The 18,765-nt window shown below is 41.1% G+C and overlaps 1 protein-coding gene across 1 annotated transcript; it reads left to right on the top strand.

Annotated features, from left to right (window-relative positions):
- Positions 1–363: 363 nt before the first annotated feature.
- Positions 364–1,293, top strand: LOC100729806 (olfactory receptor 7A40-like). The gene has a single exon (XM_013150543.2). The coding sequence runs from the start codon at positions 364–366 to the stop codon at positions 1,291–1,293; it is 930 nt and encodes a 309-aa protein (XP_013005997.2).
- Positions 1,294–18,765: the final 17,472 nt, after the last annotated feature.

Here is an 18,765-nt window from a genome sequence, read left to right on the forward strand (position 1 = left end):
GTTATGGCGGTGGTCTAACGTGGCGGAAGGCCAAAGCAGGAATGCCTACCACTTCCTGCTGCTTCTTCAGCCCTAATTGCAGCTCCCTGTTTACACACACAGAGAATTCCAATCAGTTCCTCCCACATCATCAATATCTGCTCATGCACCACTTTGGATCAGAGGTCATAGAACCCTCTGCCTCTCTGCATCTAGTCAAAGGAGACAGCCCGGCTGCCATGGGTCATGTGCTCCTTTCCACGTCCTCAGCTCAATAAACATATTTGTTTTGTACTTTTGCTTCTCTATTGCACCAGAATACTCTAACAAAGTGAATGCTCCATGACTGTGTCACATTGTTTTTCTCCTAGTCACACCAACTCCATGGAACCCGAGAATAAAACACAAGCTTTCAAATTTTTTCTTCTTGGAATTTCAGAGGACTCCAGCTTACAGCCCTTCCTCTTTGGACTATTTCTGTTTATGTACCTGGTCACGGTGCTTGGGAACCTGCTCATCATCTGGGCCACGATCACAGACCCCCGCCTGCACACCCCCATGTATTTGTTCCTCTCTAACCTGTCCTTTGCAGACATCTGTTTCACTTCTACCAGCATCCCGAAGATGCTGGTGAACATTCACACACAAAGCAAGGTCATCCCCTACGAAGGCTGCATCACCCAGGTGTACTTTTTCATAGTCTTTGGGGTTTTGGACAATTTCCTCTTAGCTGTGATGGCCTATGACCGCTTGGTGGCCATCTGTCACACCCTGCAGTACATGGTAATCATGAACCCCAGACTCTGTGGTTTGCTGGTCCTGGGGTGCTGGATCACCAGTGCCTTAAATTCCTTGTTACAGACCTTAATGGCATTGAGGCTGTCTTTCTGTGCAGACGTGGAGATCCCACACTTTGTGTGTGAGCTTAATCAGCTGGTGCTTCTCGCCTGCTCTGACACCTTTGTTAATGACGTGGTGATCTACTTTGCAGCCATGCTGCTGGGCGGTGGTCCCTTGGCTGGCATCCTTTACTCTTATGCTAAGATAGTTTCTGCCATCCGTGCCATCTCCTCTGCTGGGGGCAAGTACAAGGCATTTTCCACCTGTGTGTCTCACCTGTCTGTGGTCTCCTTATTTTATTGTACACTTCTGGGTGTCTACCTTAGTTCCTCAGTTACCCAGAACTCACAGGCGACTGCGAGAGCGTCAGTCATGTACAGCATGGTGACTCCCATGCTGAACCCTTTCATCTACAGTCTGAGGAATAAGGACATAGTGGGAGGGCTGAGAAGACTCTTCAGAGTGAAGCCATGAAAGAGTCATTGAAGAAGGTGCGGCACGGACACTAAGCCTCAGCTGCAGACATCCCGTTCAATCCGACTCTGAAGTGGAAATTTCTGTTAACATTGATTTATACAAAGTGTGATTTTTTGAATTGCTCTATGGAATTTAACCTCTTTGTGAATCTTTTTGCTTCCTTGTCATCTAATATCTTCCCTCTCTGAACTTTCTCTTATTCCAGTGCTTTTTTTAGGATCGAAAGTGATTGGAAGGTTGGCATTAGTCTCATAGGATGATGCACTAGATCCTCCTATGGAAAAACAACAAACTATTTACAGAAGAAACTCAGAGATGACGGACTGTAAACTTTCTGCCATGGTTCCTTTTGATTAGCTATTGTTAGTGTTTTTATTGGTACTCCAAATGTCAAAGTACTGGTGGGTTCATATTTGATCACAGGATTCTGTTATTCACTTGAGCAAACACTTTTATCTAGTTTCATTTTCACATTGCCTCTTATATTCCTGGGCACAACGTGAAAAGGAAAAGAATAAGAAAGAAGAAGGAAGAGAAAACAGCAAACAGAAAGAGGAAAAGAGATATGACTTTACCATTTGTATATCTGGGCTGGTGAGTTTGTGGAGATGTGGTTTGTAAGGTTATTTGGGGGTACAGGGAGAAAGAAAGAAGATCGTTAAAACTGGGGATTGAGAGGAGCTATGATTACACCAGAATCAATTAATACATTGCTAGAAATCTTCTATTTGAATACTCTATACATATTTTTTGGTGAGGGTTAACATGAAAGATACTCTTTAAACCAGAGAACTGATTAATTACCGTTTTTCTTTTGGCATATACAAACATAACCCATATACTTTCCAGATAAAAAAGGAGAACAAAAATAAAAACAGAGTGAAACAGAAAAAAATCCAGGCACGCGCCTAATAATGCAGAAACTCAGGAGACTTCCCAGTCCTATGGACACTGCAGTCATGACTGGACCAGTCACAACTGTGGGAACTGAGCTGGGATCCACTGCGTGTGAGTTAAGGTAACTGGACAGGTCGACCTGTTGCCCGTATGATTTTGTCCACTCCTTCTCACAGAGTACAGGAGCTTGGACCCGTGAAATCACATCTAGGTCCCTCTGCAGACAGTGCTGTGCCTGGCTGCCCTCTGGAGATGGACATCACTATCTAGAGGCTTTTATCTTTTCTTTTGTGACTGGGCACCTTTGCACCGGGGAGCTGAAGGAGTGCAGTCTTCCCACTGTTCTCGGAAGGGTCTCCTTAATCTCCATGTCCTCCCTCGGGGACATCTCCAGGGTGGAGAGGAACCTGCTGGACATCTTCCTCACTGCACCCCTTGTATCTGACTCTTCACACACGCTGAGCTCTCGCCCACCAGTCTGTACACCCAGTGGTGCCAAGGGCTCCCAAAGCTTTGGCACTTTTGCCTCTAAATGGTGGGCAGCAGGCTGGCTGTCCCAGTGGCCCAGAAGTCGCCAATATTTGAGTGACCAAGGAGAGAGGGTCTACTCTGGTGCTGCTCCAGTGTCTTTTCTTCTCCCCCAAATCACACTGGTCACCACCACTCTCCCCTCTCTAACCTGCTTGGGAACTGTGATAGTTTTTATTTCTTTCTCAAAAGCCTGCTGATCCTAGCCTGGTCACTTCTCTCCAAATTATTCACTGGTTTTAAATTTCTCTAATCCTCTGAATATCTCACTGACCAGGATCCTTCTCCAGTGACAAGGGGAATAGAACAAGTGGGTCCTAGAGAGAGGTTCCAAGACCTCACAGTGGTGAGCTCCTACCCTCAGAGAATTAGATCCCCTCCAAGATGGCGCTCCAAGATGGTGCTCCAAGATGGCGCTCCAAGATGGCGCTCAGTGGAACTGGGATACAAGCAGAACCAGGATCAAGAGGTTCCATGTCTAAGTACCCTTGCTACTGGGATTCGTCTTGGGGGTGTCTCCTTCAGGTTGCCTCTTACTGCTTGCATTTGTTTGCCCTTGTTTCAGAGTAGCTGTAACTCCCTGGACTCATCTCCCCAAAGTTCTGTGAGAACTGTGGTCTCTGGTCAGCCATGATGGAATTCCTCACATATTTCCTTGTCAGAGAAACATGCGAGACATAGGCAAAATACCCCCAAACACAGAAATAATATGAAGAATCAACAAAGGGGACCACAAAATATTTTTTAAATTATTGAATTGAAGAGATTATCCGATTGAGAGAAAATCTTTGCTAGTGACTCTTTTGATGGAGGACTAATATCTAGAATATATAAAGAACCTTAAAAACTAATACCAACAGGGGGCTGGGGATTTACCTCAGTGGCATAATTCCCTGCCTAGCAAGCATGAGGTCCTGAGTTCGATCCCTGTTATCCCCCACAAAGAAACAAAAAACCCCAAACAACCATGAAGGAATAAACTCCACACAAGCTAGGCAAATGAACTGAATAGATATTTCTCAAAATAAGAAATTTAAATGACGAGAAAATATGTGAAAGTATTTAATATATTCAGTTATTAGTGAAATAAAAATTAAAACTACAAAGAAACTGCATTATTAACTGTGGTTAGAATAATTACTACCAAAAACACAAAAAATCAATGAATTCTGGCCAGGATTTAGTGGGGAAATAGGGAAAAAATCCTCCTAGATTGTTAATACGGAATGCAAACTATGCAAGTAAGTAGGAAGAATCCTCAAAAGTGTACTAAATACTAAAAAGACTACAGTTTTCAGAAGACTAAATACAAATAAAATTTGACTCAGTTATACTTTCTGGGCTTATTTCTGATAAAAAAAACCACTGGCTAGATAGGTAGATGGCCACATTTATAGTAGAAAAATCACAATAATTAACCTGTGGAAACAGTCTAGATGCCTGTCAGCAAAAGTAGTTTTTATTTAATTTCCAAGAACTTTTAGATATTGACCTGTGTTTTTCTTGTTGATGCACAGTTTGAGACCATGCTTCGTACAATTTCCATCATTTCAAATTTAATCATGTTTTTATCACTCAAAGTGTGTCCGCTATTACTGAATTTTCTACGTGTTTCGAGAGAATACATGTTTTGCCATTTGAGGATTAAGTGGTTTTTAGATGGTAGTGAGATTCAGCCTCAGTGGCTCTGTCTTCTGATGGATGGTGCTGCCCTGTAACCATACTCTGGGGATTTCTCCCTTGCTTGATCTGTCAATTATTGATGGGCTTTTAAATTTCTAAGAATCATCATAAATTTGTGTCTTTCCCCATGCTTGCCTATCAGTTCTTGTCTCACATATTTTGATGGTGAAGAGGAAATGGGTTAGGAAGTTACTGTCTTACCATGAATCTTTCACTTAACAGTTATGATGTCCTCCTTTATCCCAAAAACATTTTCTTGGTCTGATATTGACTTTCTGGAACATTAATATAGTTACTCTGCCTTTTAAAATTGTGCCCCTTTTATCCAGAGGATTTAGAGTCCAAGATCCTCCCACTGCCCAGGTTCTGAAACCATAGAGGATATGAAGGCCTCCATGTAGCAGTTAATATGCACAGAAAACCATTCATGACTTCATTTAAATAACTCACTTATGGGTCTCATGTTTGCCCATCCAGATTGCCAGCATCTCCAGTCTTGTGCTTTGGAGCCATTACTAAGTAAATAAAAAGTACCTGAATAGATCCACTTGGGAACTAGATTTGGTTATGACAATTTTGTTTAGTATCTAAAGAATTATAAATGATATTTCCAAGAAATAGAAACACAGGAGGAGAATTGAATGTGCTTGAGGGGAAAATAAATTTAATAATCTCAAATGGTCCCTGAGAGTTGGCAAGGAAGGAAAAAGCTTTCTTGATTCTGGTGTTATAACCATGAACACTGAATTTCAGGAAATGTCAGAAAAGAGCAAAGACTAATTCATCCAAAAGACCAAAGCAGTGGTGTATATATAATATTAAGATATGAGAAATCAAATACCCCAAATAAAAATAATGGAAGATGTTGTAGGTAGGGGTTGCAGGGATAAAAATCACAGGACACAGAATTTATAATGCTGTTTTATGATGATCACCCAGAGTTAAATACAAGAAAGTGCAGGAAATCTGTCCACAACATTAAAGACCCATAATATTCAGCCAAGGGCCTGGAGCCCTCAGCAATGTCCTGCATGAGTCCAGCTGAAGACCCAGAGCCCATGACAATGCCTCCCATGAGTCCAGCTGGAGGTCCAGAGCCCACAAGAAGGACTTATGACAGTCTCTTTTAGGGATCCATGCTGGGAAGGCTCAAAGGTCAGCGGTGGAAGCCAAAAAGTCTATGCCAGTGAAGGAGCTGTGCTGGTAGGTTGAGTGTTCTACACTGGAGCAGAGAAGTCACGCTCAAAATAATGATCAGGACTGTCCTGAAAAGCATCACAGCTGTCCTTAGCGACAGTCAGGCCCTGAGCTCCTCTGATGATGAGAACAGTCGAGTACGTGCCAGGAAGCCAGTGCATGGATGAGTTCACCCTGGAGATTAAACAGCACACATCTTCCCCTCTAGAGCCAGGAAGTGATGCTCCATGTAAGGACCAGAGCTCCCCCAAAGTGGACCACAGCCACCCTCACCAACAAGGTCCTGAGCTCCTCCGATGATAATGGCTGAATTCATATTGGGGAAGCCAGCACGACGAGCTCCTCCAGGAGAACCAGCGGCTCAAAGAGCATCATGTAAGAGAACCCACAACGCCCAGCTCTTCCTCTCCATGTCTTTTTTATGCTGTCAACTTTCCTCAGCTGGGCCATCTACGCTCAGCACCATGCTGATTTAATCCAGCTAGTGTTAAGTTGCCCACCAGTTCTTAATCCATAAAAGAAGAGCATGAAAAACCTTCAAATGGAAAATTGCAAAAATGGAATGTACACAGTCTAATAACTGGCATCTTTTCATGCGTGAGAGCATTATATAAGATTTTGGGTTTTGCTTAACCTGCATTTATTCAATATTTACTTTCTCTGTTGCTTTTTGTACAGTACCCAACTGCATGGAGTAGTCTATTTTCTCCTATTTCTTGTATGGAGTCCTTTGAATTCTTGGGGTTTTAACATCTTATTATATTTTATGTCTTGTATTTTAACCATTTGTAAGTTTTGCATTTTTTTCAGTCACAACTTGCAGGCATTTTTATCATTTGACTAATGTTGATTTCATTTTCCCTTAGTACATGTGGTCATTTATATCTTTTATTTATTTATTTTTTATTTTAAAAAAAGATTAAAATAAAAGAGGATGTAACAAAGCAAGTCAGAACAGAACAATTTTAGCAACATAGTGTTTCACCACAAGATAACCTGACATAATAGTAGTTACCATAGTGTCTCTTTCCTTGAAATATTTGAGTATAACTTGGTATACTATAGTATCAAACATAAAACAACTGTGTAAAACCATTCAAGAGAATGAAACTATTACATAGTATTCAGAACTAACAGAAAATGAACAATGGTTACATATTATCTCATTGTCCACAAAAATTTTGTTTATACTATCACATATAATAAAATCCAATTAGATACAACATGATAAAACCGATGGAGACAGAACAAAAGCTTGATGGGACTTCAACACAAGATGCTATTAAATCAGTACTATCTATTATAATGTCTTGTTTTCTTCAAATGGGCTGTTCACACCATCACAGACAATAAAATCAAACAACCCAGGATAAAACCATTCCAACTATTGAATGCAAACATTATAAGGCTTCAAAGCAATATGATTGGGAATCATGATTAGCACATACTTTTCTGTATTCTTACCATTTCTTACACTAGGGAAACTATTCGGTATTTATACATGGTCATTTATATCTAAAGATGAAGTTTAACCTTCTATTCTTCTTCACTCAACATTTAAATGTCTTTAAAGACTTGTACTCTGTCCTATTTCCACCTTTGGGATCACTTTGGTGCAAATGAATTACCCACAGGGGAGTCCTTAAATCCTTTGTTACACACTTTCCCATAAAGTTTTAGACATTTAATACATTTTGCTTCCTACAGCTATTTTGAATCCTGTACAGTTAATTGCATTCCTGCTTTCATTCCTGATTCCGTAATATCTTAGCCGCTCACAATATATCTTTTTTTCATGATGCACACATTTCTACTCGTGATTTGTAGTCAATGGGAGTTTTAGGAGGCATTCTGTTGCCTTCTGAAATTTTACTGTTTTGTTTATTTTGTGTTGCGCTGAGGTGTGTGGATGCTACAGCCTAAAACAGCATTGCTGTGTGAAGATCCCTTCACCTGCTTTTATTCACATACTTTGGGCCTGGATAACTATAAGCCTCTGCCCCAGCCCAAGCTCTGACCACCGTGGTGAACATGGAGAGGAAGACGCAGTGGAGTTACGTCAGCAGACAAGTTCTCTGGGGCTGAACTCTGGCTTCGCTGAAGTCACAGAAATAATCCGAGTGTCACCATTTGTGATCTGGGCTCAAACCAGATTCCTAAGTGCTTCCTGCTCACAGTGAAGCCCTAGAAACTGGTCTAGGGTTGTGGTTGTTAGCCTCCTTGCTTTCCGCTGGCGTATGTGCCATGTTAAACTTGTGATGAGCTGATCTGAACGTGGAAGAATGTGGAGCAGCATCTTTTAGTGGAAACAATAAAACAAAAATTCATAACAAAATCTAGCGTAACAAGAGTTCATATGTTATGTATTGCTATCTTCAAAAGTTTTTTGTCAATATCTTGCACTCTGAATGAACAACGTTGTCATGGTGTATGCTGGTGGCCCCCAGGCCTCATGCATTTGCATTGTGCATTTGTGACGGTTCATTGTCTAGTGCTTAGATTGGGGGTTTGAGGGCTACCCTGGCCTAGTGGTGGAGCCAGGATGTAACGTAATGGCAGGACAACAGTATGTCTTGCTCTTTGCTGGCTCCTGCTTGCTATTGGCAGCTGCCATGAACTGCAGCCCAGCCATGCCCACCTGCCTCGAGTCAATTGAGTGTGGATTGAAACCTTCAAAAAGTGTAAGAAATAAATCCTTCCTTTCCTTCAGGTATTTTGTCTCAGCAATGAGTAAAAAATAACTAAGACAAACGTCTTTCACCTCAATTGAGCAGCTACTGTAAACCTTCCCAGCTGTGACAACCAAAGTTTTCCCCAGATATTCCCATGTGTTTCATAATAGGATAATCATTCCTAGTGGAGGACTGTTTCCATAGAACGTGAGATCAGGGAACTTCTTGATGGATTTTCCATGAAAACTCAGCCCTTACTCAGATCCCATAACCTGTCTGAGCCTCCCTCCTGCAAGTGAGAAGATTCTTGACTGTAATTGGCCTCATATGAAAAATCCTTGTGATTTTCCATCACAGAACTAAGGGTTTAACTCAGTGGCAGACCTCTTACCTGGCATGGTTAGGGTCCTGGTTTTCATCTCCAGTACCAGAAAAAAGAAAAGGCTCTAACTTGAATCCATGGTGTCTAAGACAATTAAATATATCTCTTACTATTACTGAATATTTCAGGAACAAAGGGTAAGTAACAACTTCTAACTAGTGTTCCAAGCTTAAGCCTCATGAGGGCTTTGAAGGAAGCACTACAAAGGTAAATGATATACAAATTTGCCGTGGTTTTCTAACAAAGCTTTCTCCCTTGATAAAGACAGAAAATTTTTGAAGCCACCTGGAGCCATGTCTCCTTTACAAGTCAGGGCTTTTGCATTCCCAGGAGTCTTTTGTTTGTTTGGTTTGGTTCCAGAGATCAAACTCAGGACCTTGAGCTTACCAGGCTGGTGCTGTGCCACTGGGATTTTTATTCAGCCCAATCCTAGAAACCTTGAAAATTGGGGGAGGGTGCAAAGATGGCAGATAGATAACAGCTGGCTACAGAGGTGCCCTGAGATAGTCAACTTAGAATTCAACATAATACAGTGTGGGGAACCCAGAACAGAGGGTGATGAATTCTCTCATCCCAAGAAGAACTGAAGGTGAGAAGAACGAATCAAACATACAGTCCTGGTGCTATTATTGGAACAGCTAAATGTTCAGTGTTCCCACTGCAGTGGGCGACTTGCTGAGCCATCTGAGGTCCTGCTGCTTTGACTCATTGGAGATGCAGTCACACTGAGGTTGGGGGTTGGCCAGCCAAATGGAGAGCTGAGCTGGTGGGGAGCCTGCATTGGCCTGTGGTGAGTGATGGGAGTAGAGCCATTCCACAGAAATGGGGCTCCAGCAGACAACATTCTGGGACCAGGCAGGTCTGGCAAGTACAAGGGTCAGCAGTGATTTCAGTTAGTTGTTCCCTTCCCAAACAGGATTGGTGGAGTGAGCTAGGACTGGGTCATGCAACCTGGCTGAGACTCAATAGGTTACCCAAAATCAATTCCCTAAGGTGGCGGTGCACACTAACCACTCAGTGAAGCCTCAGAAGTTTGACTGACCTGGAGAGGAGGCAGCACACAGTAATACAGTGCAGGCCTCAGCAGCTTGACTGATCCGGGGCGGGGAGGGGCCAGCAAATATTGTCCCTGTCTGCAACTCACTAGCACACTGCAGTGGGAAGAAGGGTCACCTAACCAACATGCTTCATAAGAATTATAACCAACAAAGAAAGAAACTGGGGCCTCCTGGAAGAAACAAAAAAGATGGGAAGAAGAAGCAGCAACAAAAATTCCCCAGGTCCCAACCCTGAGAACATGGACCCAGGACAGGTAAATATAAAGGAGAATAAGAACAGCAAACATGCAATATCAGACACAGCACCAGTGGACATAAAGAGATATCTTCAGGACCTCATAGATGAGTTCAAAAGGGAAATATTTAGCCAAATAAAGCAAGATGTAAGAAGATTAATAGAAGAGATGCTAACCACCCCTCAAGCAGACACAGACAGAAGGGTGCATGCTTTAATTTTGTAACTTAAAAAACTATTTTTAAGATGACAATATGTAATCTATTAACTAGTGATTTCTTACTGTTTATGTTTTGAAATTCTGTATTATTTGTACCCTTTTTCTGTTTTGTTTTTTTCTTTAAATAAAAAAGGAGAGAACCATTTGATGAAGTATATAAAAAAATATAGAATACATGAAGCAGATTCAAAGAGATTACCAGGAAATTAAAAAATTTATGAAAAGATGGCAAATCTGCTTGAAAGAAACTAAGGATAGATTATCCAAACTGGAGGATAGTTTTGCAATGTGGGAGTATGAAAGGGAAAACTTTTAAAAATAACAAGGAAACAAGCAGTAACAATATAAAGGCTAGAAGACGACAAGAGGATCTATAACTTGAGAATAAAGAATGTGAATAAAGAAACAGGGGTACAAAGCACACACGCACACACACACACACACACACACACACACACACACATACACCGGTGCAGCCAACTAAATTCATGTCACTTCCAAGCTTCCCTAAACCTCCTACTGATTGGCAAATGTATGAACACAGAAGGAACAGGGGCACCAGGTTATGCTTCCCCTGGAAACACAGACAGAGTTCTCCCCCTCCAGATGGCAAAAGTCCTGTGGTAGGTAAACTTGGGGCTGGGTGAACTTGATCCTGATAGTTTTGGGCCTTTATTTGGAGACACATAAAACAAGACACCTGCTCAATCAGCAGAGACAGGGCTGAAATGACAAGGCGGGTTTAAAATGTAGAGTGAGCTCAAGCGATTCCTGAGAGGCTGTGGTGAAGAGGGGACTTTCATGTCATAAAGAAGCAAAAAAAAAAAAAATCCATTATTTGAAAGAGAAAGAAGAGATGCTTATACAGTGACAGGACTTTTAGATTTAACCCCCACGTATAAATAGGGCAAAAAGACAAAACTCAAAATTCACAGAACATAATCTACAACCAAAGAAGAGAATCTTTAAAGAAGAAGTGTTAAAAGGCTTTGATAATCACTGTGACAGGAGTAACATATGCAATCAGAAAACCAGGCTGCCAGTCTGAGGTCTGCCATACATATCGGTGGTTTGAAGCTGGCAACCTGATCCAGATTACTGTCCTGATTTATAGATTTATATATCAATATCCATACTCCTAACGTGATGCAGAGACCTGGACGATGCCCACAGGACCTTGGCACAGCTCCTTTTTGCTAAGAAATGGACAATTACCTAAGGTGAGAGGCGTGGTGAGCCTTCTTCCTCTCTCCTTCAGCCCCCCTTGGCCTGCGTTAGGAGCATTTGCAGAATCAGTAGCACTGTCCACAGGCTCCCCTCTCAGCGCCCGCCTCCCTGGCTTGGCCCTCAGGCACCCCGCTCCCACTTACACTGCTCTCCCAGATTTCCGCTTCCCCAGCAACTCAGGCTTCAGCACTGGTTTCTCATTGCTGGGATCCTCAGACACTGCTCTATGGGGAATTTTTACCCTGTCTCCATCTGAGAAACTTTACCTACTCTTTAAGAGGCCCTTGAGTCCCTTCTTAAAGAACTTACCATCCCCACAGACAAGCAACACTTCCCCCACACATTCCACTGGCACCTAGCGGTGACAAAGGTGCCCATTTTACTTAATCCCAGGTCTCACCAGCCCCTAGACGATATCACGATGCCTGTAGACATCACCACACTGTCCACAACCCCCAGCTAGGTGGGTGAGGAGGACTGGCTGGAGATGCATGTATGGATGTAAAGATGATGTGTTGTTACAGAAACTTCTGATAATGAAAGCAGAAACAGGAGATGCCAACCTAGCCGTGGAGAAGATGCTCCCTATTGCAAGGTCTGGGCCCATCAGGGGCTCAGACTGTGGTTTGTTAAGAATTCAACGGAAGGCAATAAATAAAACAAAAGAAAATATTAGAGTGTATCATGCTCCTGTTGCTTCCCTATCATATCCACATCACGTCTCATTATATAATTATTATTTTTATATTGCTTCCATATTTATTTAACCATATTTATCTTTTATTTTTTAATTTTAATGGATGTACAATAAATCCATATGTTTTGGGGGCATACTGAAAAAATAAAAACATATGCAACTGTAAAATGCCTACATCAAGATCAATGAGATTCCCATTTTCTTAAACATTTATTTATATGTGAAGTCTCTAGAAGATAAGGCAAGTCCTGCCCTCACTTTTGTTGGTGGCATCTTCTCCTGCTTCTTGGAGTTTGATTTCTTTCCTCATGAATCCCATGGGTACACGTTAGAGCTTTCTGTTCTTCATTCAACATGCAAAGTCCTGCCCACAACACGCTACATGACATTCCACCGATGGCACGATTGTCTATCTGTTTCTCTGTATGATTTAGCCCTAATAACATTATGTTGCACATGAATGTCTTTAATTGTCCTCTGCCTTTTCCATTAGGATGTACGACTGATTAAGCAAGGAATATACCTGTAGCTTGCTTTGCCATTCCGAAAGCCGTGCATCTGCATGGAAACAAATTTTAAGGAATTAAGAGTGTATCAATAAAAACCATGCCAGAGGAACTAACACACAGCTTAAATACAGAGCATCAAAACCGTCTGTATTAAATGGAACAGTCAGGTGCAATGGGGCAACACAGATAGAGCTCAAAGACAACACACTAAGTAAAATACTTCAGGCACAGGAAACACAGTACTGGGTGTTGTGCTCAGAAGCTGAGAAACCAAATCTCACAGAAGCAGACAGGAGCAGAGTGGTGATGAGAGACTAGCAGAGGGGGGTTCAATAGCAGGTCTGAAAATGTGGTTTCATGGGAGGAATAAGTTCTTGCATCCTACAGCGTAGTGGGATTATAATTTGTAGTGTGCAAAAATTAATTCTGCATTTTATAAGGATTTAGAAAGAGGAGATGAAGACTCCCAGTGCAAAGAAAGCATAAATGCTGGAAGAGACAGAATTGCTGATTATCCTGATAACTGCACACAGCATTTAAAAATAAAAATCTATACACAAAATAAGATGTTAAAACATGCACAGATTTATTGCTGCTAAGGATCCAGCAAGCATGCACAGATTTATTGCTGCTAAGGATCCAGCAAGCATTTGAAATGATCTCCAGCTAAAAAGTGACTGAAGTGGGGTACCCAACATGACCAACTGATAAAACACTGATCATGGGGCTGGGGATTTAGCTCAGTGGCATAAGCACCTCCCTTGCAAGCAGGCGGTTGTGAGTTCAATCCCCAGTACCGATAAAAAGTTTTTTAAAAAAAAAAAACTGATCATAAGACATTGGTAAACTTTCACACATGATTTCTCAAAATAAAATCTAAACGCTGAAGGCAGAGTTGCTGAAAAACTTCAATTTTCATATTGGAAGGCATGCAGTAGCAACAAGAGCAAAGATTGCACACTCAGGGGCTGGGGATTTAGCTCAGCGGCATAAGCACCTGCCTTGCAAGCAGGCAGTCGTGAGTTCAATCCCTGGTACCGATAAAAATGAAAAAGAAAAAAAAATATCTCTCCCAAACTGAAAAGGGAGCATTAACGTCTAAAAACGCTACTCACACGTTCAGTGTCAGAGTGAGGAAGTAACTGCAAATTAGAGGTTGTTTTCAAACCTCATCTATTAAATAAAAAAGTTATACACACGCAGCTAAGCAGCGTAGGGAAACTTTGTAAAACGTGTGACTCACAAACTTTAAGGTAGTATTTTCAAGCAGTTTATTGCCTGGATCTTTTGAAAGACAGAAACCTACTGACATTTAAAAAGCTAAAACCCTCCTGCTCCTGCAATTGACTCGACATGTTTTACTCCCTTACTGTAAAACTGGAATATGATCGCACCCTCCTGACAGCGTGAGCCACACAGCCACTGAGCTTAGCTGAACACAAGCGACCTCACGGCAACTTTCTCAAAGTGTGCTCTCTCCGAGTCTTTCCTAGAGGAGCCATGGACTACCTGGGCAGGGCCTCTGTGAGGAAGTAAGGCTTCCTTCCTGGACGGTTGGTGGTGGACACTGAAGCTCTGCCCCAGACCAGGCAGCAGGAAGGAGGGAAGCACTGACCCCCTAGCCAGACTTAAGGCTTCCAAACCCACCATCGTGTCCTGTCCAGCATGGTTCTAGCTCAGGCAGCGTCAGGGAATCTTACAATTTCCTATCTCTGCTCCTTATGCACAATTCCTCTTGTTTCTCCAGCCTCAGAGCCCCTGACTTCCCTCTGGGACAAAATAAAAAATTTCCTGCTCATTCTGTGTACTCAAGAGACATAGTTAAACATCAGATGAGCCCAGACTTTATTAACCTTCCCCATGAAACCGTCTGTCTTCCAGAGTCCTAACCTACCTACCACTTCTGTGCAATCCTTAGTTACAGTTTTCTCCAAAGTGTGAGATTCCTGAATTTTCAAGGTTTCCTTTTTTTTAAAATTTTATTTAAAGAAAGACTAAACAAAACAGAAAATGGGTAGAAATAATACAATCATTCAGAGAAAAAAATAACAGTAACGAATCACTAGTTGATGTTTATATACTGTCCTTTTACAACTAGTTGTTCAAGATACAAAAGTGGAACATATAAAGTGGGAATTCAAACAGCAAGACTGCAAACAGTTCTGTTCAACTATCCAACAAAAACTTAGTAATATAGTTGTCAATCTTATACACTTAAATATACATGCAGAGCCGGGTGTGGTGGCTCATGCCTGTAATCCCAGCACTTGGGAGGCTGAGGTTGGAGGATCGTTGGGAGTTTGAGACCAGCCTGGGCTGCAAAGTGAGCTCAAAGCTGGCATGCACTGCATAGCAAGACCCCTTCTCAAAAAAGACCAAAAAAATACATGCAGTTATCCATATCTTCATTTATGTTGAGATTAAACAAACTAAAGCAGGTTAAATTCCTTCTGAACAAAGAAAAATAGTATTGCTAGATTTCACATCATGACACTCTGGGATCAGCACTGGGTACTGTAGTGTCTTTTTCTAAAATTTTATTTAAAGAAATACTAAACAAAACAGAAAATGGGTAGAAATAATACATGCTTTCAAAGAAAAATAAACAGAAATCACAAGTTGATGATTACAGATTGTCCTCTTACAAATAGTTATTCAAGATACTAAAATAGAGCATACAAAGAGGGGATTCAAATAGTGAGACTGCAACCAGTTCTGTTCAACTATGCAACAAAAACTTAGAAATATGGTTGTCAAGCCTATACACTTAAACACACATGCAGTTATCCATATCTTCAATTATGTTGAGATTGAACAAACCCAAGCAGGCTAATATCACTCTGAACAAAGAATACTACTACTGCTGGGTTTCACATTATGACACTCCAGGATCAGCACTGGGTACTTTAGTGTCTCTTTTTCTTCAAAGTGTCTGTTCATTTCATCATGATCATAAGATCAGCTCTCATAAACCGTTTATAGATCCTACACATACATGAGCCTTAACATGTGATTCTATGCTTTCTATAATAGAGGGAGAAACAAAACAAAGCAAGACAAAACAAAACATATGCCTATAAACACATGAAACAAAAAGACATATAAGTCTGTTGTACAAGGAGTTCTACCATAGTTCCTGTGTTGTCTCTTATCTTCAATATAATTGGCTGTATCATCAGACATAGTATAATTGAATATATTAGTCATAACAGTATTAATAAAAACAGAACTTTATATATAGTATAAAACTTCAAAAGCAGGCAGTTATCAAACCAAAATGGGTATCCTAGAGTCTTGTCATCTTCAATGTAGTTGCCTATACTCTCAGACTTGATACTATCAATCATAACTGTATTGAATAAAATCTGTTGATACCAAACAGCAATCAAACAAACCAGATTTAACTAAGATAAGTCACGATAAAACAGTATAAGTCATACAGGGCTCCAGATTAAGATAATAGGAGATTAAAGATGATTACTGTCCTATATCCTGATGTTTTTGGGATAGCTGTCTGTGCCCTCAAATCTAATGCAAGTAGACAAACTGGGACAAAATATAGTGTACCAAAACAAAAAAAGAGAATAAAATCTATCTAAGCAGAGTGGTGCAAGTAATGTGGGTTTTAAATCCTGATACACTATTAATAATATCTTCTGCCATCTTTTTTAAGACTCTCCCTCCCCTTTCACTTCTGCAGGGTATACTGTGCATTTTGGGGTCTAATCAAGACCCTTGGTCTTAAAATAGGGGGGCTTGCTGTTTACCTAAGTGGTTCTGAACCCTCTTTCTCCTGGACTTGATCTCTAATTGTATTCCTTTACCTATTAAAGCCTGTCTTTCCAACCAATCCACAAATATTGGTCTAGTTGCCCTTATTAGCCTCTGGTTCTCTGTCACATATAGCACTGTTTTCTCATATTTGATTTTCAGTCCATGTACTCTTTTTCATGTTAATTATATTTCCTATAAATAGCATCTCAGTGGACCCGGCCTCCTGATCTATTCCACATGTTTTTTTTTTTAATTCAGTGTATCAAGGCCATCTATGTTAGTGAGTACAACCAACCTTCTCTGCCTCATTTCTGTTATGCCCTTTTTTTGCAATCAATTGTCTGCTTATCTTCTTCATTCTGCTCCATTCATTGAGGCCTCTCTGTCACTGTTTCTGGAATCCTAGTACTTTTCTCTCTCTCTAGAATTCCCTGCAGTATTCTCTGTAGAGTTGGGTTGGTGGTTGCGAATTTCCCAAGTTCCTCTTTGTCTTGGAAGCATCTTGTTTCTCCATTAATTTCTAGAGATAGTTTTTTGGGGTATATGAATCTGGGATGCAGGCTATTTTCTTTCAGGGTTTGGAATATTTCGCTCCAGTCTCTTGCTGACTTGATGGTTTGTGTCGAGAAGTCTGCCGTTATTCTGATGGGCCTTCCTTTGTAGGTTATCTGTTTCTTGTCTCTAACAGCTTTTAATATTCTTTTCTTATATTGAATTTCTGGGCTCTTGATTATTATATGCCTGGGTGTAGCTCTGTTGTGGTTGTAGGTGGCTAGAGTTCTGTATGCCTCATATATCAGAATATCACTTCCTTTTCCTATGTTTGGGAAGTTTTCCTTAATTATTTCTGTGAATAGCCTTTGTAGTTGCTTTGTACCCCTGTTTCTTTATTCACATTCTTTATTCTCAAGTTATAGATCCTCTTGTCGTCTTCTAGCCTTTATATTGTTACTGCTTGTTTCCTTGTTATTTTTAAAAGTTTTCCCTTTCATACTCCCACATTGCAAAACTATCCTCCAGTTTGGATAATCTATCCTTAGTTTCTTTCAAGCAGATTTGCCATCTTTTCATAAATTTTTTAATTTCCTGGTAATCTCTTTGAATCTGCTTCATGTATTCTATATTTTTTTATATACTTCATCAAATGGTTCTCTCCTTTTTTATTTAAAGAAAAAAACAAAACAGAAAAAGGGTACAAATAATACAGAATTTCAAAACATAAACAGTAAGAAATCACTAGTTAATAGATTACATATTGTCATCTTAAAAATAGTTTTTTAAGTTACAAAATTAAAGCATGCACCCTTCTGTCTGTGTCTGCTTGAGGGGTGGTTAGCATCTCTTCTATTAATCTTCTTACATCTTGCTTTATTTGGCTAAATATTTCCCTTTTGAACTCATCTATGAGGTCCTGAAGATATCTCTTTATGTCCACTGGTGCTGTGTCTGATATTGCATGTTTGCTGTTCTTATTCTCCTTTATATTTACCTGTCCTGGGTCCATGTTCTCAGGGTTGGGACCTGGGGAATTTTTGTTGCTGCTTCTTCTTCCCATCTTTTTTGTTTCTTCCAGGAGGCCCCAGTTTCTTTCTTTGTTGGTTATAATTCTTATGAAGCATGTTGGTTAGGTGACCCTTCTTCCCACTGCAGTGTGCTAGTGAGTTGCAGACAGGGACAATATTTGCTGGCCCCTCCCCGCCCCGGATCAGTCAAGCTGCTGAGGCCTGCACTGTATTACTGTGTGCTGCCTCCTCTCCAGGTCAGTCAAACTTCTGAGGCTTCACTGAGTGGTTAGTGTGCACCGCCACCTTAGGGAATTGATTTTGGGTAACCTATTGAGTCTCAGCCAGGTTGCATGACCCAGTCCTAGCTCACTCCACCAATCCTGTTTGGGAAGGGAACAACTAACTGAAATCACTGCTGACCCTTGTACTTGCCAGACCTGCCTGGTCCCAGAATGTTGTCTGCTGGAGCCCCATTTCTGTGGAATGGCTCTACTCCCATCACTCACCACAGGCCAATGCAGGCTCCCCACCAGCTCAGCTCTCCATTTGGCTGGCCAACCCCCAACCTCAGTGTGACTGCATCTCCAATGAGTCAAAGCAGCAGGACCTCAGATGGCTCAGCAAGTCGCCCACTGCAGTGGGAACACTGAACATTTAGCTGTTCCAATAATAGCACCAGGACTGTATGTTTGATTCGTTCTTCTCACCTTCAGTTCTTCTTGGGATGAGAGAATTCATCACCCTCTGTTCTGGGTTCCCCACACTGTATTATGTTGAATTCTAAGTTGACTATCTCAGGGCACCTCTGTAGCCAGCTGTTATCTATCTGCCATCTTTGCACCCTCCCCCAATTTTCAAGGTTTCTAGGATTGGGCTGAATAAAAA

Source organism: Cavia porcellus, unplaced genomic scaffold, assembly GCF_034190915.1.
Source record: "Cavia porcellus strain 051 isolate PalLab524CR breed Dunkin Hartley unplaced genomic scaffold, mCavPor4.1 scaffold_17, whole genome shotgun sequence".
In the NCBI taxonomy this organism is placed as follows: Eukaryota; Metazoa; Chordata; class Mammalia; order Rodentia; family Caviidae; genus Cavia; species Cavia porcellus.

Bases quoted from the DNA above. Each gene is read 5' to 3' on its own strand.
- LOC100729806 (XM_013150543.2), top strand. From the start codon at position 364: ATGGAACCCGAGAATAAAACACAAGCTTTCAAATTTTTTCTTCTTGGA.